The sequence below is a fragment of the Oncorhynchus mykiss genome, chromosome 18 (assembly GCF_057628025.1).
Source record: "Oncorhynchus mykiss isolate SJ-2025 chromosome 18, ASM5762802v1, whole genome shotgun sequence".
In the NCBI taxonomy this organism is placed as follows: domain Eukaryota; kingdom Metazoa; phylum Chordata; class Actinopteri; order Salmoniformes; family Salmonidae; genus Oncorhynchus; species Oncorhynchus mykiss.
Window position 1 is genome coordinate 64791476 of NC_143039.1, and position 24740 is coordinate 64816215.

At 40.8% G+C, this 24740-nt stretch overlaps 3 protein-coding genes and 1 long non-coding RNA gene across 5 annotated transcripts; 1 reads left to right on the forward strand and 3 right to left on the reverse strand.

Annotated features, from left to right (window-relative positions):
• Positions 1-241: 241 nt before the first annotated feature.
• On the reverse strand, positions 242-6172 carry LOC110496574 (homeobox protein Hox-A10a). The gene is made up of 4 exons (XM_021572546.3): positions 5971-6172; positions 4133-4326; positions 2023-3051; positions 242-1234 (listed from the first exon to the last, which is right to left on the reverse strand). Exons 3-4 carry the CDS (start codon positions 2906-2908, stop codon positions 960-962), a joined length of 1161 nt encoding a protein of 386 aa, XP_021428221.3. The 5' UTR covers positions 2909-3051; positions 4133-4326; positions 5971-6172; the 3' UTR covers positions 242-959.
• Positions 6173-7463: 1291 nt separating this feature from the next.
• Positions 7464-13556, reverse strand: LOC110496576 (homeobox protein Hox-A11a). The gene is made up of 2 exons (XM_021572547.3): positions 9699-13556; positions 7464-8868 (listed from the first exon to the last, which is right to left on the reverse strand). The coding sequence occupies exons 1-2, from the start codon at positions 10339-10341 to the stop codon at positions 8636-8638; spliced, it is 876 nt and encodes a 291-aa protein (XP_021428222.1). The 5' UTR covers positions 10342-13556; the 3' UTR covers positions 7464-8635.
• Positions 9721-16686, forward strand: LOC110496577 (uncharacterized). Of its 2 annotated transcripts, XR_016488210.1 has the most exons (3): positions 9721-10188; positions 13803-13909; positions 16258-16686. It is a non-coding gene; the product is annotated as an uncharacterized LOC110496577 (long non-coding RNA). The 2 variants fall into 2 exon arrangements; XR_002469579.3 differs by lacking the exon at positions 9721-10188 and having other exon boundaries at positions 13441-13909.
• A 5526-nt stretch (positions 16687-22212) lies between these two features.
• On the reverse strand, positions 22213-24409 carry LOC110496578 (homeobox protein Hox-A13a). The gene is made up of 2 exons (XM_021572548.3): positions 23610-24409; positions 22213-23171 (listed from the first exon to the last, which is right to left on the reverse strand). Exons 1-2 carry the CDS (start codon positions 24277-24279, stop codon positions 22924-22926), a joined length of 918 nt encoding a protein of 305 aa, XP_021428223.1. The 5' UTR covers positions 24280-24409; the 3' UTR covers positions 22213-22923.
• Between the last annotated feature and the right edge of the window lie 331 nt (positions 24410-24740).

The following is a 24740-nucleotide window of genomic DNA, read 5'->3' on the forward strand; positions in this document are numbered from 1 at the left end:
CAGTGTTATTTGCCTATACCGCCTAGACATAATGGCTGGTGTCATATCTAAATCGTTTCCGAGAGCTACTCCATGGATCCTAAAAACATTTCTGAAGACAAAAGCCAAGCAATGCACAAGCAACCCAAAGTGCACTTACAACCTCAACTGGCCTGTACAAAATGCCTATTCTCTTTACAGACAAAGAATTAGCGAGAAATACAGAGTTCTGAACAAGGACATCAAAAGCATACTAATCCAGTTTTTGTGAACTGATAATTTATTACGCAATACACGAAAACACAACCTCATATGTACATAATGATATACACAATAAAAACAATTTCACAATGTAGACTGCTCACGTAGCCTACATTTCCCTTAGTTCGAGTCTGCACAACAATATTATCCTAAAGTGGATCAAATGTATCTTGTTCTATGTACACTTACAATCAGCTCATCATAATATCTCCAAACATTACATCGGAAGAATACATTTACAGGGCGACTCATCTTATTCCCTTACAGGCCTTACATTTTAGTGTGATCCACATTGCAAAATGCAGGAAAAGATGGATTTGAATCATGTTGTTTCATGCAGTATAAATGTAAAGGAAACTCCCCACATATATGCAATATAAACGGACATCTCAAATGCGATTTATATTTGTATCTACAACAAACATATATTTATTTTTAAGTATTTTAAGTAGGCTACAATCCTATAAGACCCAAAGCAAATTCCTTCCATTGTTTTACTCAACACACCTACCCCAACAAGTGACAACAACAGAACCGAATCAACGAACAAAAAGAAAGAAAAAGAGACAACCCAATAACATTCACGTTTTACCAGTAGCTTATATAGGACGATGCAAATACAAGGTTTGTATGTAGGCCTATTAAAGATGTGCCCTTTACATCTTGAATTTTAACTAAAGCTAGTTCAATACAAAGCTTATTGAAAACATTCAAAGTGATCACGAGAAACCAAAATTTGACGTGAGCTCACGAATCCTGTTTTCCCGTGTCATTTTCTTCAGTTTCATTCTGCGATTCTGGAACCATATTTTGACCTGCCTGTCCGTCAGGTGCACGCTCCTACTGATCTCTAGGCGACGCTCGCGAGTCAGGTACATGTTGTAGAGGAACTCCTTCTCGAGCTCCAGTGTTTGGTGCTTGGTGTATGGGCAACGTTTCTTCCGTCCGCTTTTTGCTGTTAGCCAGTTGGCCGTGCATTCGCTTTCTGTGTCTCCTAAAGAAAATGGTATACATGTTTTCAGGCTATCAACTATGTAAGATATAAGATAGGTTGTGTGTGTGTGTGTCTGTGTGTGTGTGTGTGTGTTGTGCAAGTCAATGGTTTGATATAGGTATTTTCATAAGGACAGTTCCATGGCCTTGTGTACTTTGCTTGGACTTGAAACATTTGCTAATAATAACAAAAGAAAATCAGAAATGTATAACATTTTCTATCATTCTAGATCTACTATAATAAGAACAAATATCACCGCCCCAAAATAAAAACGGTTTTAGTAGCCTATTTGTTTATGGGTAGATATACGATTTGTTAGCCCTAAATTGGGTGCCAGTCAAGTCATTTTTTGTCCAAAGAAACAAAGACCTAAAATGTAAAATAAACCTGCAGTAGTCTAAGCCTAAGCAAGTAATTGCATTCATTTTTAATAATACACGGTTTTTTTACCACAGTATTTTTACTGGTTTACTTCTATTCTTTTTTCAAAACTTTAACACCCGCTTGACTTTTAGGCAGCGAAATTCTCTGAACTAAAGCATGGTGTCTCCTCTGCTAATGCTATTGACAAAACATTTAGCCTTTGGGTTACGGCAAGACCACATAGACCATATATAATCACTAAATAAAAACACCCGAATGACCTTAAAATGCAAAAGACGAAATCAGTCTTTCGGCAGGTGTTACCATATAACCTTTTTACGCATCCCCATACCTGCTTTACTATACAGCACGCAATAAAACCAACCGTGGCAGAGTGACCACACCTTTTAATGACCTCAGCTCACCTTTAGGTGTTTTCGCTGGCATCTCCTTCTCTAGGTCCTCTGCAGCTTCCTCGGGAGATGAAGGTTCCGCGTCGGAGGACGCTCGTGCCTCCTCGTCCCCCAGTGGGGCGTGCGTCTGCTGGGGCTGGGACGCGGTACCGGAAGACAGAGCCTCCTCCGTGTCTCTTCTCTTGTAAGCCGCGGTGGCTGAGCAGGCTGAGGCTGAGGACGGTGGGGGGGTCGGGGTGTGGAAGCGAGTATGTGCAGGGGGGTGTAGGCCAAAGTGAGAATGAGAGGGGTTCGATTGGGCGCCGTGGTAAACTTTATGAGAGTGTGCGTGCATCTGAGACAAGCGGAAGTAGCCAGGCACTGGCACAGTACCCCCACCACCGCCACCGTCGGTGACTGTGCATGAGCCTGAACCTGGGCCTGTCGTGGTTAGCCTGGAGTATGTCAGGTCTTCGGCGGTCGAGGCTTTGGGGCACTTCTGCGGCTCGTAGAGACAGTACGCGCTCTCCTCCTTAATGCTCGGCGGGAACGAGCAGGGCGCGACCTGGGGACCCACAGTTTGTTGCTGGTCCATTCGGCACGACCTCTGCGCGTCCATCCACATCTCCATGCCTGACATATACGCGCCTGACGCGGCAGACATGTTTTGGGGACCTGCGTCGCTCCGCTTGCCTATACCTGGGAAGTATCCACAGTTCTGTAGCCCGTAAGACACCTCTGATGCGGCGTTATGGGGCAGACACACGCTGCTGCCCGGGTAGTAGTGTCCCCCTCCACCCTCGGTCCGGCCGCTGATCAGAGAATCCACAAAAAACGCGTTTCCTGCGGGGCTGTCCGAGCATGCCATTATTGTGGTGTATTTTGGCGAGGGGAGAAGATAGCCCTTTCTGGTTGACATTTCTTGTGCAAAACATGCTGGATATGATTAGAGGTACCCCCCTCTCCACCGTGCAGACTCTGGAGCCAATAGGAACGCTCGGATACGCAGAGCCCCTCCCCTTCCAGAGCCACGTAGCAACCGGGACCATATCCATCATGGGTCTGAGGCAGATAAAGGAGACAGCACAGTAATCAGTGGGTATCTCTCACCTCGCTTTAATGCAGCACCATAACGCCGGAGGGGCGAGGCCCTATGTGCAGAATGCAAACATTCGAAAATAAAAAAAGAGGTGTATGCACGCCCATGCATGCGCATAGGGGGGTTGTGCAGCATACCTATCGACTATCAATTTGGTTTGCAGCATTAAGAGAAGTTTGTCTGAACCCCTATCCGTTTGAACTGTGCATAACATAAAAGTATTATAATAAAAGTATTCGTTTGCTATAAGCCCTATATGGCTCCCTATTGCTCCCTATGCCTCTATAGTTAATACATTCCATATGCATATATCTCACAGAAGAAGACAACATGGAAACCATTTTAGTTTCAAATAAGACACAGACGCAACAACAGGCCCAATAAAGGCCTATACCTTTTCATGCGCAAACATTTTCAACAATCCTGTAAGGCAACATTAAGGTTCCCAGGTTCAAACAGGTATAGTAAACAGGGCGTAAACAAGTAAAGAAAACGACACTTTCCTTTACAGTGCTTTAATAAAAGAGATCACTGCGTGGGTCTAATTCCTTGACAAGTCAATGGATTTTAGAGAAATAAAAGACTGATGAAGGCAGCAGGCCTAATTACCAGGAACATAATAAGCTTCACGCACGGCAACTGCATCGGTGTTCAAAGGAGTTGTTGCTTTACATCTATTTATATATATATATATATATAAGATATAAATATGGTTATATCAAAAGAGACTGTGTATATCTGACTCAAATAGCAGCACTAGATTCTTTTGGGGTGTCTGATTAATTGTAAATAATTGTACATTTAGCATCGAAGCATGATAACATAACGCCTGCTGATGTACATTGTGTGTGATTACCATGTGTAAAAGCGTGTTATAGCCTAAAGGCATTGTAAAATAAAAACTATTGCAGATGTTAATTACTAGGATTTTATCGAAATATAAAAAGGTGTGCCTATCTATACATGCATTATTCACACAACTCACCACATTTATGTTTTGGACACATTTATGTTTTGGGGGTTTCAATGACCATGCTTACGTACTTGCTTAGGTTATTCCCTTTCCCTTTTAGGGGTATTATAGGGACACAATTGGTATCCCTCCATTTTGTTGCGTCCATGGTGTGCTGCGCCTTCTCTCCATCCCCAGGTTGAAGTTAATATCGGACAGCTTTGACCATTACCAGGACCAGGTGGCTTGTGGCCTCCCGGCTCGGTTTTCACCCTGTGGTGTCCATCTGAAGGCAAAATGGAAATAGAATTATACATTAACATGTTAAAACAGCATGCCCATTAGATGCCCATTTATACATCATTATATAGGTACATAGTTGTAGGTCTAGTGTGATATAGGCTACTCGAGGGTTAGAAATTATTTCAAATTCCACTGTCAGGAAAAATGACATCTAATATAATATGTCTCACAATTAAACATAGATGTGAAACTGGTATTAGTTTATTCAATTCTAAAGTATAAGGAAGGAAAATGTTTATATGATGCATAACTGGGGTTGACTATATACCGGGGACAAATGCCGTGCGCCAATCATTTATTTGCCTGTTCTATAAAATTAACAATGAGTAAACTTTGCATAACATTATGTGTGAACTTTACTACCAGACACAGCAAAAACACCATCAGCAAAAAATATACTATGATCTTATGAAGTATCAGCCATTGGAAATTCAACACTCAATGTTGACATTAATTAATGTTGTGCACATGCAGCTCGGAAACGTCAGCACACACCCCACGCTCCTGTATTGACTTGTAGCCTATCAGTTATATCTCCGTGTTACAGTTATTAGCCTAATTGTGGCTACTAAATCTTCATTTCACAGCTGTCCAGCTATCATTTCCACCAAAACAGTTTACTCTGGTCAATGTCTTTGATCAACCTCATATAATGGTGGCCGGGGAGACCGTTACGAACGGATCATGTTCGTCGCGTGTGCAGTTATGAACAATAATGCGGATTTTTATTACATCCGGCGGAAGTATTTATTTTTCACGAGAAACAAAGGAGTAGGAGATGGGAGTCCACGCGCATGCAACAGCCATGGAGAACCCCCCTCGCCTCTTGGACTGATACCGAATCTCTCCCCCTCTGTTTAGCTTTCTATAACAGGAAGGAAAGGAACACACGTTCCTGGCGTTTCACAATCAAATACTTTCCCAATCACATAATTTATACTTTGGCACCGCCCAGAGTGTAATGCATTCTGGAAGGACACCAAAGGCAGATTGAGTCCAAAAAGCTAAGCTTTGAGTGAGAGTAGTGACTTCATAGGTGATTTTTGTGATTTAAGAGGGTGTACATTAGTTCCAGGTCATCAGAAAAATCATGAATTATATAAATATATATATATATATATATATATATATATATATATATATATTTAACACCCGCTGACTGAAGATTTAATGATGAAAAACTTCAGATAAGACATTAATTACATCTGTCCCTGATTGAGAAAGAATACTTTCAGCCTGTAAATAGCCTCGATATCTTAAATTAGGCCTGTGTGCTGGATATTTTGGGCATAGATTTTGCTAGATATTTTGGGCCTTGCTCATAGCCTACATTTAAAATATACAAGTCCAACAAAATTAGCAGAGCACACAGCATCGCACAGATGGGTTGCATTATTAGGTTACTACATTTCATATCTTAGCTAGGCCCTCAACAATTCTACTGCCAATCATTCTCTAATACTGACCACCATATTGACATGTGCAACCTAATGATCAAAACAGCTAAATTAAATAAATATTTAAATACAGCAGGGCATAATAAAACTGTTCAAAGAATCGACTTAAAGGATAAGCCAGTTATCTCACAGAATATTAAGCTATGCAAGGGCTTTGTTCGAGAATTTACCTGCGTTTCAAGTTTCCCTCGAGAATCTTGAAGGTTTATTACGCTGGGTTCTTCTTGCAGATGAAAAGATCCACGGCAATGACTTTGATCTCAACAGCGCCGCCCGGTGGCAGGAGGAAGCGTCTGCGAATGAGCACCAGGCCATGGCCACTACTCTGATCCAAGAAGGACAACCTGCAATGGGGGAAATGCACTCTCAAATGAAGTCGAAGCACCCAGTGAGCAGAGGCTTTTCTTATCCGTCCTCTCCTCAATCGTCGCTCTCGTCTCCTTGGTAAGAGAGTGAATAACCTTGGGTCTCAGACGGTTTATTGCACTGCACTCCAATTGTACAAATGCTCCAGACTCTCAGACAGGTTTTATGGTCGCGTTGCTGCGGCAACGGGGAGGATGTCTAGTAATTAGGGACGGAATTCCAGCGCGCCATAAAGGATGAGCCTGGCAAGGCTAGGCCGGACTATGGCGGAGAGAGGCAACCATAAACTTCAGCCTCTCTCTCTCTGCGTTAATGGCCCATTTGACTGTCATATATGAACGCCATTGCGCTGCGGCTGGCACTCATAAACAGAGTCATAATAACAGCAAATATGGCGGTTCTCACTTAGGAAGATGTTGTGGAAGAAGGGGTGGTTTTAATCTTATCTGTGAGAGACAAGTCACAAGCAGGTGAATGAAAATTAGATGCATATGGAGATTGTATTAGGCTTGTTTACCACAGCGTTGTGGGTAACTGAGACAAAAATATTCAAAGTTCAAAGCCAATGAATGAACTCCATTGAGCGATAACCCACTGGGCACATCAGTTCGTCTAGTTTTGATTTAAATTTGGTTGAGTTGTCAACAAACGTGAATTCAACGTAAAGTCAACCAACAATTTCCCAGTCATTGGATTTACTTTAAAAGTTGGGTGAACCCCCCCCCCCCCCCCATAAATGTATGACTTTTTGCAAATCCAAAACGTTTTCCACGTTGATTCAAAGTAATCACATTGATTTTCTTGGTTGAAATTACGTGGAAACAACGTTGATTCAACCAGTTTTTGACTATAGTGGGAACATGCATGTCACCCTATAAAATTGCAATGAGCAAAAGCCATTAGAAAATACAACGTCACACAAATAAGGAATATAAGTCTAACTAATTAGTAGCCTAACATGTATGTGCATATCAACGTTTACGATAAATAAGTCATCTTAGTAGCTTGAAGAAATAATGGTATTAATCAATACATTTCTCACATAAATATAGTTCACACGAATAAGGTTTCAAATTCGAGTAAATTACTCTTAAACATACTTACCAAATGTTGGATGTTTAATCTATCAATTATTAATGAACAAAAACAGGTTGAACAATTCAAAATTATATTTTCTTGTCTTATTTTTCTGCGTAAAATGTTTTGAGTTGTGCGTAGAAGGCCTATGCGAAGGTAAAGTGTTCGGAAATAACAGCTTTCAAAACAGTTTCGAGTCTGAGTACAATAACCAGTCACATTTGTACATTCCTTCAATAATATTTTCATTTTTAATTTGGAAATATAGGATAATACAGAATGTGTCGGACATAACAAGCAGTTGATACAATATTATGTCCCTGACAGTATATTCAAAACGCATTTAACATTCATGTTAATTCAATGAAAATCATGAAGACCTGTGAATAATGGAAAAAATATTTCGTCCTATTTGAACAAAACCTGGATGCATATTTTCTCAATCTGGGTATCAAAAGACTGCGGCCTTGTCCGTTACCTGTACTATCTACACGCATGTCGCAAGGCAACAATTCGACTATAGGCTGCTACAGCAATGAGGTTAAACAAGCTTATATCTGGTTCTGTCTGTATGTGGTTAACATTCTTCTCATTGTGGGTTTTCCGTGCATTAACATCAAATTCAAAGCCAAATTGGGTGTGGTAATCAAGTACACAAAATATAAACAACCAGATTACATGTATTGTTTTGAAACTATTACAATGGTAGAGGGTTTGGGGTCAACAAAATGTAACACCGAATCCCTATAATTTTACTGATAGAGCTTTGCAGTTGGTATTCTTTAGGAAATGAGTGGCTACAAAATAAATAACCTTACAAAAAAAGACACTTTACAATCTCACCCTCCCAAGTCTCATTATTTGGTCACACCAAAGTCCTAGCCTCCATTATTAAATGCACAACATCACATATTCACTGTCACAGGAAACCTATAGTCCTACCACGTCACCACTTGTACGATCTTAAAAACCGAAAACTTAATTTACAAGAGGATGTATTTTTTTAATCACCCCGGTCAGTCATTGGTAGACTGATAAGGCTCTCCGCCTTTTGAGAAGAAAATGAAGGCGACTCTGTGTCACAATAATATTAGGATACACAAGAAAGAGAACATAGTCTTGGTGAGGACAACATCCGCAGATTTTTTTTTTTTTTTTTTTAAGTCTAATGGCCAAAATGCCGTCAGTGTGTCAGTTAAATCATGCTCATTCTCAAACGGTTTGAAATCAGGAGAGATTATGTTGCCTGTCCACGAACTTGAAATTAACAGTTGAGCATCGTGTTGCAGCTACAGCCATTGCTGTTGTTGTGTTGTTGTTGCTGACACATATGTCAGGGGAAAGAGACCACAGCGAGTCAATAAGTCTGTAAACGCATATGACAATTCACTCCTAAAGCAGTGGGTTCGTGGTGTAATACTGTAATCTGTCTCTGTTTAATTTCTTTTCCTTCATTCTTCGGTTCTGAAACCAGATTTTCACTTGGCGGTCGGTGAGGTTCAGCATACGAGAGAGCTGCAGTCTCTTCTCTTTGTTAATATACACACTGAAAAAGAACTCCCTCTCCAGTTCTCGGATCTGATATTTTGTATAAGGACATCTTTTTTTACGAGTCCTCTGTCCATCTAGAAGAGAAGAAAATGTCGGTCATATAAAAAAATCTAAATATCTCAAATCATCCATGACTATGTTATAGGATTTATAGGCAAGGTTATATAGGCTTTTAGGTAGACTATAATTACGCATTGGCCAAATCAATCCAAATAAAATATTACCATAACCTTTCATTTATACAGCTTAATTATGCAGTGATTTAAATTACAATATGAAACCATGAAATAGCATATGCAGTGTTCTGGATAGGAATGTACACTAATACATGATCATTGACAGTTTGCAGCATGCATGTATGTATAGACAAAATTAAATTAATTTTTAAATAATATAAACAGTAATAACACATCAATAGATGATATTTGATCAGCGTCATGATTTCTCACGTTAGGAAATAACATCATACTAGTGTAAAACAGTCTGACTGATTGCTTTAGGACACGAGCTCCAATGTGCTAACCCCTAAACCAGAGGCACCACCCTCATTACACGGGAGTGCTATTTTAACGCCAAGAAACCCGTGAAATTAGGCTACATTTATGATTCAAAAGATGAATGTTCGACCAGGAGTGTTAGGGCTACCTTACAATTCACAGCCATAACTACGTGCTTGTTTTATACTTTAGGGAATGTTTAGAAAAATCACTAGCCCTGATGTCTTTCACAGCCAATTTCAATTCAAAGCACGTGATCCTGTAGTTTATAACAAAGTTTTGTTGGGGGAAATCTACAGGCCCTATATAAACCTTATACGCTTATAAAACAGCATATAAAAAATTTAACTGCAGCGCGCTAGATTGCAAACTTTCTCTCATAACCAGGGTGCTGACTTAATACGTACTGCTGCTGCTCGATTTCTCCTCATTGTTGCCGGAAGAGGACTCCGGGCTGCTGGTATCTTCGCGCGGCTCCTTCCCCTCCGTTTCCCGGCACGATGGCTCGTGTTCTGCGGCGGAGCTTGTCTGCTTGGTGGCCGTTTTGTCCCCTGAGTAGTCGTTAGACGACGGAGTTTCTAAGGCGTTGGCGTACGCTGTGTCGAAAAACTGGTCGAAGGCTTGGGGCAGCACCCCATTTCTGCCAACGTTCCCGTAGAAATTGGACACTGCACAGCCCGCGCCGGAGTGGTGGTGATACGCAGCAGCGGCGGTAGGGTTGTTCTTGGCAAACATTTCCCCCATGGTGGGCTGCGAGGACATACAGTCCCGATGTACCATTTCCTCCGTGGTGGGGTAACACTGGGGCAGGTTCCCCCGGTGTGACCATTTACCGGACGCGTCAATGGCGGCATAGTCCCTGAACGTCACCTCTCTCACCGGCTGGACCTGAGGCAGGTTAGAGGAGTACGAGTATGTCATGGGCCGAGTAGACGGGGTCTGGGACAAAAACGAGGGTAGACCGGAGAAGTCTGCCCCCGCCGAGACGTAGTAGGTGCAACTGGGCAAATACATGTTCGAACCGACGGGGACCCGCTCGTCAAAATCCATCACTCCTTCACTCTACTACTCTATGTGGGTCATGCCTCTAGAGCCGCCCTTTACATGGCTCTGGAGCGCCCTGGCTCTTGCCTCTTTGAAGCAGGTCCGCGAGGCAGAAATTTTTAGACGTAGGCTGACGTGGAGAGCAATCTCCATCCATTCCAGGGAGGCGTGGGTCACGTGACCAGCGGCAGAAATTGACAGCTTTCGCGTGTATGAGAGCGTGTGTGTGTGCGCAATGAGAGAGGGTGTGTGAGTCAGTGTGAACGCGCGTGTGCGAGCACGAGGAGTTATTCAGTGACTGAGTGTGAGTGTGGGACAGACTGCAAGTTGTCCTGAAGCTTGACATTGGTGGTTTATCGCTATGTCGGTCTAAAATTAATTCCCTTATATGCTGCAAGTCAGAAAAAAATATATAATTGCATTGGTTGTTAAAATGTAGAGAAGTGACATATTGCTATCGAAGGATTAACCTGATTCAATATCAATTTTAAAGATGCTATGTGCATTTCGACATTTAATCTGGGGGTGCTCGTTGAATCCATGCGTCTTGTAAGCTTTATGGTATTCCTGAGGGTTTGATGTCATCTTTGGTAAAAACCTTATGCATTTGAGGCGTGCCAACACGTGTAATATCTGTATCCTCTGGACTTGACCAAAGGACGTGCATTTCAATCAATAGGTCTGGAGGTCATTTATAATATAAGAGCCCTCACAAAAGCCCGAAATGTACTGATGGACCACAGACATCCTATTTACCAGGAGTTTGAGCTACTCCCCTCAGGGAGATGACACAGGGCACCAGGGCATAAAGTAATAGTGCCAAACAATCCTTTGTCCCAGCGACAGTAAGGCTCCTGAATGTTTAAAACGACCAGTGGGACCTGCGGGTTGGCCTACAGCTAACATTGTAGTTGACATAGTGTTTTGTTGTGTATACCCACTGAGCAAAACTGGTTGAATCAAAGTTTTTTCCACATAATTTCAACCCCCCCAAAATATATGTGATGACGTGGAAAAGTAATTGGATTTGCCAAAAGTCATCAAGGTAAGGGCATTTCGATTTTTTTTTTCAACCAACTTTTAACCTAAATCCAATGACATGGTGAATTGTTTTTGTTCATTACGCGTTGAATTCACCCAAATGTAAATCGCGCGTTGATCTGACATCTGTGCCCAGTGAGTATTGTAATTGAGATTGAGTGATTGAGATAATCACTGATCGCTCATGAATTGCACTTTTTTTAATACTGCTGAATATGATTGTTTTTACTAGGCAAGTCAGTTAAGAACACATTCTTATTTACAATGACGGCCTACCGGGGAACAGTGGGTTCAGGGGTAGAACAATAGACTTTTACCTTGTCAGCTCCGGGATTTGATCCAGCAACCTTTCGGTTATTGACCCAACGCTCTAACCACTAGGCTGCCTGCGCACCAGTTGCAAAAATAACAACTCAAATATTATTTTCATGTTATGTTTGATGTTTGTCACAGGTGTGTGCTCATACTTTACAATATTATATCATGACCGTTTGGCTTCACGGCAACATTTGTCAGTCAGGGTCATGTTGAAGTAACCCTTGATGTTTGGCCATGTCTCCAGTCGACGACGCGGCCACCAAGCAGACATTTTAGGCCATGCAGCACGTATACAACACCAACAGACATAGCTCATATCGACGCTTGGCTTTTAGAATAGTCCAAACCAGTAGATCATCTCACTTTTGCCACCTAAAAAAAGACGGACGTTTTGTAAACGGTATTTAAAAAGTTGCCAATATTGCACAATATTGTTTACGACAGCAATAACCAAGGAGCCGCTGGATCAGTAGGCTTACTTCATATTGGTACACAGGAAGTATTTAAATAAATACAGAGAAATGTGCGATTGTGGGTGTCTGTCTGGATATTTGGAAAAACCCAGAGCTAGACCAACAAAAGGCCTAATTGGAAATGGACGTTTGTTGAATAATACATATTATACAAATCATAGTTCGTTACTAGTTAGGTTACACAATTAGGCTTCTACTACACAATTCGATTGTTTTCAGCTTGAACTCCACAACTTGTGAATGATAGGCCTATACGGATATTGCTCTCACCGCCTATAAGTAAGGCTAAGAATATTAATACGCACAGATCGCACAATGCGTAACTTCCCGTTTCACGCACATATATCTCTATGCATTGAGTAAATAAACATGTCTCTATGATCTACAAGACATTGTGAAATACAATACAATTCTGTTTTTGCCGACTGAGCCCCCTTCAGCGGTCCAGAAAATAGTACAGACAATATTCGAATTCGTGGTTAGAACGTCAACACACTACAACTGTCACTATTGTGGAATACATTGATTTTAAATCAACTTTTTGTTTTGAATGATTTCTCCAGATATTATCCTCGTTTAAACCCAATTTCCCGAGAAACGTTTAAACAATTTTCATGGAATCCGTAGACCTATGGGCAATATTTATTTTCGAAACCATTATTCGTTCTGAAGACCATGTTGGGTAAACACTTATTTCCTCATTAACACGTGATGTATAGACAATCTAACCAAAGGTGGAACACTAGTCAAAAAAGGTTAATGCTTAAACATAAAAAAAAAGGCCACCGCTCTATCTCATAATTACACAAAATACAATAAACTGCATGTTCCTCACGAGTGTTGTAGGCCTACCCATTTCCCAACCATTAAATAGAATGAAAACACATAGGCATATGAATCATTAACAACCCAATAAAGTATATTATACAATTAAGTTGTTGCCTTGAAATAAAAAACAATATCTATCTAGATGTATCCTTTTGGAGTGTGTTGTTTAATGATACCTTTTCATTACAATCCTAAGAGTATAGCATTATTCTCTTGTCTTGACTACAGGATAGCTAAGATATCAGTCTTCTTGCGTGTTATGCGTTTATTTCCAAAGCACAACAACAGTGTAAAGGACCACAGCGGTGTGCTGTGTGCCTTGTGAGACTGTGGAATCTGACTCCAATGTTCTGTGAACGAGCGACCAGAGGGCGGATTAGGACCGCGGGGACTCTCTCCTTGTCCCGCAGCGCTTTACCCAAATCTACTCTGCCTTTCCACACACACGGAGCTTCAGGACGCGCCAACATGACACATGTAGGCCTAATGTAATACGACTTCGAAAGCCTAACATGTACAAAGAAACCGTACGTATGAGCTAAACCCCTCTTCCAAAAAAAAAAAAAAGAGAAGCATTAGAATATCCCTGGTTATCCGTCCATGCATCGTCACGTTAAATAATTGTGGGGACACAAACAAACACAATGCCTTCGCGACCACACGCTCCGCCTCTTTGTCAAACCAGACACATTCTACGACTTGTGCTAAGCCGTAATTGAGCACAGGGTGCCCAGGAAAACCAGTGGCTGCTCTGCACAGACCTGAGTTTTTATAGTGCCTTAGCTCCTATTTTTCCTTCTCCGCCAGACACCATCAAACCGACCAGGCGTGATAGGAAGTTGCCACCTACACGGACTCAGGAGCCAAAGCCGTGCAGCGACATATAAAAAAACAGACATTCTAAACCTAAACAGGTAAGATTCTAACTTACTCTTATCAAAATTGAAATGAGCTGCAAAACACATTGTAAACAATTTGTCTATACTGACCCAGATTTTTTTTTAATAGTTAGCTAAAGTTAGAAACAAGCAATAGATAGACATTTAAGTTTCAACATTTCATGTAAACAGTTTTTATGTTCGAGGAAGACGCTTCATAACACACTTGATTCATGTCGAGCCTAAGACATCCCTCTTTAGTTATTGTGGCTTTTCTTCGGTGGCCAAAAAACGAGACGGCATTTCTGCGTAAAAGCCCCCCACGCCATAGCTTTGTCTGTGCGGTCGACTTCAAGTTCGGGGGAGGGAGAGGGTCACCGCCCACGGGGTAGGCCCTTAAAGTAAGGACTGCAGACGCCATTTAAGGGCACGGTATGCCCCGGATGAAGTTTCCCTGATTACAAATGCATTTTCAGCTCCTGGCAGCAACTCTGTGAGTTAAGGAAAGGAGAAGGTGGCTTTAGGTTACCAGACCGATCGACGTCTGCATGTGTGAAGTGAGGTCTAAAAATGAACTTAACTTTCGTGGACTGCGTCCTAGACTTTGGAATAGCAGATGTTTTGGTGTAGTTTTCAGTAGAACCCTAGACACCAGTAAGTTTACACTGAGATTAGTTGCAAACTTGATATTACTTCAGAGAATTGTAATGATCAAGAACACATTGATTATAGTCTTCTCCATTTGCTACATTAAACAATGCACTTTACGCACAGTACAATATTCACTTCACTAGATCTGTTCTCAACAAAGGGATATGAATAGGGATTTATATAGTCCCACTGATGGTAATAAAGGTGAAAGGACTGCCAGAGTAAGCAATATTAAAGAGAAAGACCTAACACTAACTTTAGACATATCTAAGTCAATATTAGGTACTTTTGCAGTATTGGTTGTCGTTTCCTTTGACAAATATGGCACACATGGCATAAATCGTTTTACATGACGAAACAATTCAATCTTTGCTGTCCGGGGATATGTCTTTAAAATGTCCCTACATTGTACACTGTTTCTGTCTCTGTTGTTCAATTACATTTAAACGTACTGCTAAAGCCCAGGGGTTGTTGATAGCCTACACAACAATAGCAAGTTAGAGGTTGACAATCATTCACTTTTGTTGTTGATCAAAGTGCGATTTTACCATTCAGAAAGTGGTGTATACCATTTATTTGTGGTGTGTACCATTTATTTGTGGCGTGTACCATGTTTCGTGGTGTGTACCATGTTTTGTGTACCGTTTATTTGTTCAGCTTAGAGTCGATGAATGGGAAACAAAATGTCGCATGCTCCTTAAATTGACACTGCATTTGGCGTGAAGTCTCCTGTTTTCAAAGAAAAAACGTTGGTGATGTCCTATACATCTTCAGCAATTGCAGTTGAATGATTGTTTACATGTTGAAAGTAAACATCGAATACGCTACACCATTCTCACGTTACAATAACATTCATTCTAAACCCAACCCAGAATATCTGTGTAGAGTCGGTATAAATGTGTGAGCATATTATGTGTGTGTGGAGTGTCAGTGTGCGTGAGTGAGTAGAGTCCCGTGAGTGTGCATAGAAAAAGTGCAACAATAAAATCTTAATACACGTTGCTGCTACTCTGTTCATCATACATCCTGATGCCTAGTCACCTTACCCCTATACATATCTATCTCTGTCACTCCAGCATCCCTGCACATTCTAAATATGGTATTGGAATTGACCCTGTAGAAAGCTTCTTACTTTATCGTGTTCTTCTTATTTCTTATTTGTATTGATCGTGTGTTTTTGTTCTACGTTATGTTATTTTAGTGCTATATTGATATTGATAAAAGGTTTAGAGTTTGCAAGGAAGGCATTTCACTGTACTTGTGCACGTGACATTAAAATGTGAAACTTAACAGTTAATGAACAGTATTCGACCTTTTTGTATTTTGTACATAGGCGCTACTCAATTACGCACAGCCTCAACACAAAACACAACGTCTTTACCATGAACGTGACTGCTCTGGATTTCCATACAAACACGTGCTTCCTTTGATTCGTAAAAAGTAGAACTAAAATGTAGTTTACGATTATCTCATGCCCAAATTATTAAAAAAAATATATAGGTGTTTTTTTAAACTTATATCCCATATTGGCTGTTGAGTTGTAGGCCGTTATCAAGTCTATGACTATAAGCGAAGAGGGCGTCAAGGAGGGCGATTACTACTACACAGATATATTCATATGAAACTTGATCAAAAAGCCCTGGCATGTACGTCAATACGAATTAACAAACACGAAGATACCAGGAGGCGTGAACTTTATTTAAATCAGTAAAGAACTGTTGATTTATCCACAGGTCACAGAAATGTTGGGAGAGGGCGATGGCGACGACAGAGGGACAGAGGAGGGACCACACAAGGACAAACCCCGACTAGTGGGAACACGATTCAACTCCATGGTCAATGGGAGGACGTGGCTTTAGCCGTACTATCTCTTGGATCAATTCAAGGGAAACGACTGATATCAGTCTCTCATTTAACTCCCAAGGACAGAGTACCACAAAACGAGTAAAATGACATCAGCGATGGAGAGTGGACAACCGCAAGAACCGAACTAGCCTTGTGATGGAATATGGGTTATAATCATGTGGATTTAGCTCAGAATTGGCGAGCAAATAACTTCACAAGGCAAAAGCTACATTTTTAAAATTGTCGCCATGAACCTTTGGCTTAGCCTATGTACATAATGTTGCAATGGCTATAGCTTAATAAATTGTGAAACAAAACAGCGTATTTTTCTCTCCATTTTATAGCCTTCTATAGGATTCACAGCAGTTTTGGGCAGTCTAAAATAAGGTAAAGTAGACCCACCAATAGCAGCAACCTATGTATATCCAAATATTTTTTCTCTGACGGCGACAGAAGCAACAAAAACAGGCCTGCTTTTTGTCGACGCATCTCGTGCGTTTGAACTTGATTTTCTCATATGGAGGTCACGTGTGATTATTCTATTACATTATTCACTAGTGAAAAAAAAAACTGTGATAGTAAAATGAATTGCCCATATAGAGGTGTGACAACAATGTATACCCGTGCACTGTTCCTTGGGTCAATTCGACATTTAGCTCAATCAAAAGCTAAATTATGTCTCCACTGTAGCCTTTTTTAATGTCATGTTTAGTAGCCTAGTTGAACACATTTAGCTGTATTTTAGCTGTATTTTAGCTAGGCTACATTCTCCGTTATTATTCTAGTTTAAACAAATATCACGCCGAACATAGGCCTACAAACAAGCCTAAATCATACATACGCTAATTTTCTCCGATTATAAATTCACCCTATATCTGAGTAACATTTTTTTTTTAAATGGCGTGTGTATGATTTAGGCCTATGTTCTGCGTGATATTATTTTAGGCTAGAACAGTAACAGAGAATATAGCCTAGCTAACATACAACTCAGTGTGTTCAACTAGACTACTAAATATGAAACTAACGCTATACCATAAAATAATATAATGTTTTAGAGTTCGGAGTATAAATAAATACGGGAAGAAATTATATAGGGATTGGTATGAAACGAAAACGAACCACATGTGTCTATAATGATACGTATGCTCAGATTATTCTTTAGTTTATATGAGCTGTGTTGCCGTTCAAAATAACAAAGAATTCCATCGAGAACAAAGCAAAATGCCCAAGAAAACGGATGTATAGGCTACCTGTATTCCGTCAACACGAAGTGGAGAACAATAGCATCATGTAATTAAGACACAAATGACTAACAAAGTGTGTAAGTAAGACCTAATTTAAAGAATAGACTACACAGCCAGACTCATTTGCGCGCACACAAGGTTAATTTTGGAGAGGACTACAAAATCATGTATTGGTGTCCATAGACCTTCCTCGTGGAAATTGAGAATTAACCTACGGATTTATATCGGCAGAGGATAAAATACCACCGCTTACACAAATTAGTAAATGAATAGGCCAGGGCATGAGTGCAGCCTACAGAGGCGTGTTGAACATAGTCTCGGGCAAGATCCTCTGCTTAACTGTTGTTAAAACACCGGTATCCCACGGTGTTTACCAGCCTAAAGTTGACTGCTTTTAAAACGGAGTATCCCACGTTGTCTACCGGGTTAAGGCACAACTGAATGCGCTATTCTGGCAAGCAGGCTAGGCATATGGAAAACGCTATCGGTATTTCTCGGCTATAGCCAGTTGAAGAATACAGCCCTCGCCATAGTCTCCATTACCCAGGTAGACAGTGAAGGTCAAAGTAAAGAGCACACCATTAGCCCCGGCCTTTACTCATCTCCCCGCCTGACAAACTGGAGAGCGAGGCTCAGTGTGAGAGTATAGGCTGCTCCTCCACCAGACAACTATTCGGTTAATACAATAGGCCTACATATAGGCTATTCATGTGGATTTCTATTTCATTATTCATGTTTGAAAGCTTACAAAAATGTATGTTTGTGTTTTTGTTTCGTGTGATTCAACATCAACAGCTGTTAAAACGGATAAAAAAGTCGTACTCCATGGAAGAAGGCAACTATTTTTAGTGCAGATATGAAATGGAAAATGTATAGTGAAATGACATAGCCTGTAAACACATCAGGTTGATTTGATAACGCAGCAAAAAAGATTTACAGACGAACATGTATTTCTTACTTCACGTTGCCCATTTGCCGCTAAGCGTGAATCAAGCAAGACAGTGAGTAATGTGAAGCTCTCTCAACCTATTTTATTCATTTTACGCAACAGGGAATTCCAAATTGAATTGCTCCATGGATTATTTGCAGAAGCTGTCATTCCTAGTTTTGCCTTTGGGTGGCAGCAAAACTCCAACAATGCAGTGAGCACCGGGAGTGTGTCAAATATGGAATCCAGTCCAGCTCTGCTCTGCTCTGTCCGCCTGCCACAGTTTGAATATTTCTCTCCCTGGGTTGTGTGCACGTTCACGTGTGTTTGCGTCTGAACCGTGTCAAGCGCACGCAGACTGTGCTCTCAGCTGAGGCGTTCTTGATCCTGACTTCAATTTGTCAGAAAGAGGAATAGTGTCATGTTTAATAAATAATAATTAACAAACTAAGACGTTAAATGTCTTTATTTATTTAGCATATTTTTACATTATAATTCTTTATGAATTTTGGACAACACAATTTAAGTTTTGCTCATCATTGTTTAAACAGTTATTATTACATAGCTTGTTACCAATTTAAAAAATGTTTTAATAAACTAAAAATCCTAATTTATTTTCAACCATAAACCATATTTTATTAATGTATTACTATTAGCCTAATACAGAATTAAATACAAGTATAAACTATTTATTTTGAGCACTTGAGGCCTTAAGCTTATAGCCTCATTTGGGTTAGATATGTTCATAAGTTATACCATTTTGATGTGATGACCCATTAGTATTGCCTTGACTAGGCCTATAGACTATGCAAATAAAATTTACAACGATGTTAAATCGTTGTCATCATAGAAACAACGTTTTGAACCAGCAAAAATATAAGGACGAGACGGTTCTAATCCAAATGTATGTGTGATTCCGAATGAGAGGTGGCAAGGCAAATACCATGCACCACAAGTGTGAGTCCACTGATTCAGAATAGCAAAAAACAAGGCTACAGGTAGCTTACAAGAATAAGGTGTAGAGTAGGCTACGCTGTCTTTATTTCCCTATGCACTATACCCTACTACGCCCTATGACACGAAGGCTTTTCTTAAAATCTTACATTTTCTTTAAGCATATACATTTTCTGTTAAAGCCTACTCTCCCGCAGCAATGAAATCAATATCTTTACAAAATATGGATAGCACAACCTTTTACAGGGCGAACATATCGGATATGTTGGTAAGTTTTCCTGTATAGGCTTCATGGTTGACTTTGCTGGTTCATGCGTTAAACGCATTGTATGTGCAATGCGACATAGCCTGCACTCAGCATATTTATTCATAAAACAAACATAACTTACCTCAATGAAATTGAAATATGTAGCCACACTTGGCGAAGGCCTACAGTGTGATTCGTGGGTGAAATTTTAGTACAGCTTGTAAAAACATTTTTCATTCACTTTTTTTCTAGGTGTTTATATTTTTTGGCTAAATTCAGTGACCGCAGGATTCATTTTTTTTCTATTTGATCATGAAATGCTTGTAGTAAATGTGCATAGCCTGCATTCACGACGATAACAACAAGGAGCTATTGGCATCTGTGAGTGTAAACCCCTTCCCTTCTATACTCACCATGTGTTTGTTTGCTTTGCTAGTTTCATGTCTGCGTTGTTTTTTAATATTTGCAGAATGGTCTCCCACTGGGCACAGACGTCATTTCAACGTCTAGTTATGATTTACATTTGGAATAAGTTATCAGCTAACGTGAATTCAACGTGAAATCACCAAAACATCTCACTATGTCATTGGATTCAGGTTAAACGTTGGGTGACAACAATACGAAATGCCCTTATGTTGATGACTTTTTTCAAATTCTATAATTTTTCCATGTTGATTCAACATCATCACATTTACTTTTTTTGTTGAAATGACGTGGAAACAACGTTGATTTAACCAGTTTTTGCCCAGTGAGCTGTGCAATAGTATAAATGTATGATGCAGGCCTAAACCTAGTGCACAGAGACTAAACGGATATGATGTCACTAATACAATAATAAGTGGTGGGCAACACGCTAGAAATGATGATCTTCATCAATCACCAGAGCATGGTGCAAGTCAAAATAGTTTTTAAGAAATTGATATTTTAGAAATTATAAATTTAAACCCCTTATTAGTCACAATCGTATAGGCTAATAGTTGTACTGCTACGGCTGGTAGGTGGAATACTGCAGCATCAGCGAATCAAAATCCATTTGTTCTCTCGACGTCACATTCAAGGGCTTACAGGCCTACATTACATACTACAGATGTGCATGTAATCAGCCAACACTGCAACAGTTAGCCTAATAACCAACATCTATCTATATGTTAGTTTGTTTTCCATGAAAATTAAAAAGTGAGAGCATTCATGGCCTTGCGCATCAAGTTACCTCACTGACACGGTAGTCCTGTTATTATCAGCAGACATGATAGCGAGACGGTCACCAGTTATAACAAAATATGATCAGTCATATATTTGGGGATTAAGAAATGCCAAAATGGTAAACATGTTCATGCATGCTTTGTCCTTGGGATGACGAAATGATTGAAGAACTGATTGAAAATACATTTCAAAACCAAAGCTAATTGCAAGACCTCATGGAAATCGAAAACAACAATAAACTCTGCATGGTTATTATCTGCAGCACATTGGCCTACTCATTTTCAAAAACACAAATTTGATACCTCTGTGACGCTGAAGCGTTTATATGGAAGCAATTTTTAAATAGTTGAAATCTGTGACCGACTCAGTGGTGGTAATTTTAGCTGTGGCTGAGGCAACGTGCATCCGACTGAAGATTCTACTCATCTTATTACGACTTGATTATAAGAATGCTTATGGAAGTGTATTAAATAACAAGACCATGTAAGTGAATATAAAGAATCGAAAATAACTGAACGTACACACAACTGATGTCTACAGGAAACACTATAGGCCAAACAAAGAGTTGTTGGAGCAAGTAGGCGTATCGTTTCAAATAGGCTAATGTTTGTGTAAATATTGTTCCTAAATATTTCCACAATGTTATCGTGTAAATGTAGCCTATAGGCCGATTATTATTATTGTTGTTGTTGTTGTTATTATTATTATCAGATTGTGGTAGTAAATCTACTTGAAGTAGCGTAGTAGACTAGGCCTATTCAGATGCAAGTGTGTCTCCACTAACAGTCACCTGTAGTGCTTGAGACAATCTCATCACTAGATGGCGATATAGGCCTTATAATAATCCACATATACACAACAACACTTCCATTATTTGCTTGAGTGAGACATTTTCGATGCACTCAACAGGTAGATTCAGACACTTCGTAATACCATCGCACCCAGGCGACACCTGGAATTAACGTCGAAATGGATAGAGCCCAGAGTAGTTCTACATAGTCTGGCCAAACACTGATCTTCCGCATTCAAGCATAAAATCATACGCCGGTCAGACATGTTCCTCACACACAGTAAACAGGCCTGATAATTGAGCCTCTCACACTGCTTCTGAATCTAAGAATATCTTCAACCAATTCATGACAAATCCTTTCACATTTGAATAGCTATGACAAAATATCACGATTGACATTCAAAACGTCACACCAAAAACGAAACCATCTCTGTAATATACTGGACGGATGTTCAAATCAGAGGTCGTGGATATATATGATTCAACAATGTCCGGATTTTATTGGACAGATTTTTGTGTCAATAGTTTTACACCGACATATTTAACAGACACAGATAGCCTTGACATATTATAGTGTTGCCTGTATAGTTTACCTTTATATACAACCACATGAATACACACACAATATAAAAGACATATGGTTCACACGGGCACACATTTCCCAGAAAATGATGTATGCATTTACAAGCGGGATTGCACCTTGGATTGGTTATGAGTGAGAGCAGGAGAACCGTTTGAAGAAGCTAAACTTTAAATTAAGATGTACGTGTTTAGTGGAGTGTTGAAGGGGAAATGGAACGGATTAATATTTAACCGTGGAAGCTTTAATCCTAAAGGCCGTCACTCCCTGGGGATTTCCAAATGTTTTTTTTTCTCCACACGGTGAAGTTAGAGTGTCTGTTTTCCTGAGGTTACTGCATGCCAGTTGCAAAAATTATACGGCCCTAACTTTCTCCTTGCTTTGGTCTCCATTCACCGAGAACAATACACAATGGAGGAAAATGGAAGGTCCAGAGTTTTTCTACATTTTCGTTCCATAAAGGTCTCGGCACGCATTTGGCAGAGTATATTTGTGAACCATGTTCGGTGGGAAATAAGGGTTAAATTGTTCCAATCAAAAGGCGTGAATAGCATATTGTGTGTGTGTGTGTGTTCAATTCCCATCCCATTGTTGTATGTCAGTCAAAACTAGCTGATACTCTTCACTTTGACGACCACCTTCTTCTCCTTTACGCGTCTGTTCTGAAACCAGATAGTGACCTGTCGCTCGGACAGGTTCGTCTGGGCCGATATCCTCCTTCGTTTGTCCTTTGTTATAAATTTATTGGCCGCGTACTCGCGCTCAAGTTCCTTCAGTTGCACCTTGGTGTATGGCACGCGCTTCTTTCTTCCACGTCGGAAGGAGCTCAGGTCCCCTCCCACAGGAGACACCGCGTCTGGTGGAGCAAAACGGAAAGCGAAGTGGATATAGTAACCCGTTCACAAACCATACACAAAAAAGGTTACATCTAAAACATAAAGGGGATCTTCGGCTGCCCCTATAGGAGAAGCCTTCGAATAACCGTTTTTGGTTCCCGATAGAACCCATTTGGGTTCCATGTAGAACCCTTTCCACAGAAGGTTATACATGGAACTCAAAGGGGTTCATCCAGGAACCAAAAAGGGTTGTCCTATGGGGACAGCCGAATGACCCTTTTGGAACCCTTTTTTCAAAGACTGTATTCTCATAAACGAATTTACAAACACGCGTTATATTTTTTTACAGAAAAGGCATCGTCTCTAACATTTTGTTGTGGATTAAGCAAAAACAAACACAATGAAAAGTTGTTCTGGTTTATTGCGTAAAACCTGAGGGCTCTCTACCTATGTTGTACCTGGTATGGAGGATTTCCACATGTGTCCGAGCTGAGGCTGCTCCTTGGTGCAGTAGACCTGCCCGTTCCAGCCGTTAGTTAGAGCCCACGGCTGGTAGCTCTCCATGGGCAGCAGGGGCTCGTGTCTGTGTTCTGCTGGCCCGCTCATAGTTGGTACAACTGGCACGTCCAGGTAACTGGGTACGGGCTGGTATGGGACCGACGCATAGCTCGGATAGAAGGCGAACTCCTTGGCCCTAGAGGTGAAGTCATCGCCCGAAGCAGATGTGTCCATGTACTTCTCCCCGTACGCAGAGGGGGGCTGCGTTCCGCACGATTTTATGCTACTGTGGTGCGACATTCTGCACGGATAGTAGCCGCTACCGAAGTATCCATAGGGCAGGGACGCGCTGGAGGAGCTTTGCACAGCCGAGCAAGGGCTGCACTGCTTGGATGGCTCGCCCATTCCCGAGGTTGGGACGTCGCTTGACGAGTATGCCGTGCTCGGAGCGAGGGACGCGGGGTGCGCCATCAGGTTCCTGCATTGGTTTGCCGCAAAGTTGCCTCCCGCAAAACCACCACCGCCAGCGTCCATGTTCTTGCTCACTTCATCGGAACCGCCGCCGTTGTCGTAGAGGAACATCACCGACGGGTCGACCCAGCGAGGACGGAAGAGCAGTGACGTTGTCATAGCACGACATCCAGCATTGAGGCTTCTGGCTCTTTTTTAAAAAAGCATAGAGGCTGAAAAAAGGAGATACTGATTCGGAGAGAGTAAGCGACTCTGACGCGCCCGGGTGCACCAAGGTCGCGCCTCTATTGGCCAAGAAGGGGCCACGTGATAGGCTATGCAAAGAGGACGATAAATATCTCCCAGTGCGGATAATTAAATGTAGAAAAATGCGGCTTTGTAAGATGACGGTACCTATCAAGGGATTTGTCTTTTTGCCGCTCAAAACGAGAGGGTTTCGTGTGTAAATAGAAAAATAAATAAAATAAATAAATGTATATATATATACCCCTCTCGTAAATATATATATATCACTCCTATATACGGTTACACTTCAAACCTAAATTGGTTTGAAAAGGGGTTTTATTTTATCATTGGAAAGCAAAATAAAAAGGACCTATTAGTCCAGACGGTTTCAAAAG

Coding starts and splice junctions, on each gene's coding strand:
- LOC110496578 (XM_021572548.3), bottom strand. CDS start 24,279: ATGACAACGTCACTGCTCTTCCGTCCTCGCTGGGTCGACCCGTCGGTG. Junction 23,172..23,609: donor GTGGAAATCCTCCATACCAG/GTACAACATAGG, acceptor TTGCTCCACCAG/ACGCGGTGTCTCCTGTGGGA.
- LOC110496574 (XM_021572546.3), bottom strand. CDS start 2,908: ATGTCAACCAGAAAGGGCTATCTTCTCCCCTCGCCAAAATACACCACA. Junction 1,235..2,022: donor GCCAGCGAAAACACCTAAAG/GTGAGCTGAGGT, acceptor CATTTTCTTTAG/GAGACACAGAAAGCGAATGC.
- LOC110496576 (XM_021572547.3), bottom strand. CDS start 10,341: ATGGATTTTGACGAGCGGGTCCCCGTCGGTTCGAACATGTATTTGCCC. Junction 8,869..9,698: donor GGAGAAATCGAGCAGCAGCA/GTACGTATTAAG, acceptor CTTCTCTTCTAG/ATGGACAGAGGACTCGTAAA.